Here is a 1,166-nt window from a genome sequence, read left to right on the forward strand (position 1 = left end):
AAAACTCCACACACAAAAGGGATTTGACAAGAAAAATTAGTAAATATTTTGTTAAATAATAATACAGTGCAATCCGCTTAAGTGCAAGGGCCTGGGACCGAAGAAATAGATGCAGTTAACAGGAGCGTGCGCTTAACCGTTGTGAGCCAAAGAAGCTTGACATCTGATAAACATATGAACATTACTGTTTATTAAATGTACACTCAATACAGTCTCTGGTATTTGGCTTTCTTAAAATAGTCAGTGATAGTCCTCTGCACACTACGGTGTCTTTGGGTTTCGTAGATTAAGTCTGCCAGACGGTAAAATCGTTCATAGCTCTGACACCCAGTGTTCTCCAGGTAGGCCCTAATGGTGCTGAGACCCTCCAGTGCTGTAGCGAAAGTGGCAGGAGGTTGTTGGATCAGTGCCTCGCTGCTCATCTGATCGCTTGCTTCATCGGTGGCCGTTGCCTGCTTGCAGGCGCAGAGCTCGACATCCGTGCTATCACCGGCTGTCTGTATACTGCAATCGACAGCTACGTATCGTTGGAACTGCTCATTGCTAACACCGGCTGGGATGTCAGCAGCCACGCTGGCCATGGCTGCATCTGTTTGGTCCCTGCCCGCATCCTTGAAAAAGCGTGCCCGCCTGTAGCATTTGATGATGGTTGCCTGTGTGACCCGATTCCAGGCTTCTTTCTGCAGGTGCAGGGAATCCAACAGGGACAGAGAACGAGCCAGTTCAATGGCACGTTTGTTATCACCAGTCTGTCCGTCCATAAGGCCCATCAGACGCCTTAGAAGAAGAGCACGATAATGGGCTTTAAAATTGGCTATGATGCCCTGATCCAATGGTTGGATCAGCGAGGTAGTGTTTGGAGGCAGGAAGACCAGCTTAACATGAGACAGCCTGGCAGGAGCATTGTGAGCAGCAGAATTGTCGCAGAGCAGCAAAATGGGACGCTTCTGTGCCCTCATTCTGGTGTTTAAATCCTTTAGCCACTGCTTCCAAAGGTCCCCAGTCATCCACGAATTGGCATTCGCCCGGTATGACACAGGGAGCCGCTTCACGTTCTTGAAGCAACGGGGCTGCTTGCTCTTCCCGATGACCAGGGGTTCCAGCTTCTCACCCCCATCCATATTGCAGCATAGGAGGATGGTCAGTCGTTCCTTGGACGCTTTGCT

The 1,166-nt window shown here is 49.7% G+C and overlaps 1 protein-coding gene across 1 annotated transcript in view; it reads right to left on the reverse strand.

Annotated features, from left to right (window-relative positions):
• Positions 1-203: 203 nt before the first annotated feature.
• The window catches only part of LOC115462013 (tigger transposable element-derived protein 4-like), a 1,542-nt gene continuing 579 nt past the window's right edge, over positions 204-1,166 (reverse strand). Inside the window, exon 1 of the mRNA XM_030192061.1 lies at positions 204-1,166. This exon is cut by the window's right edge and continues 579 nt beyond it. Within this exon, the coding sequence (XP_030047921.1) occupies positions 204-1,166 (963 nt within the window).

The sequence above is a fragment of the Microcaecilia unicolor genome, chromosome 2 (assembly GCF_901765095.1).
Source record: "Microcaecilia unicolor chromosome 2, aMicUni1.1, whole genome shotgun sequence".
In the NCBI taxonomy this organism is placed as follows: Eukaryota; Metazoa; Chordata; class Amphibia; order Gymnophiona; family Siphonopidae; genus Microcaecilia; species Microcaecilia unicolor.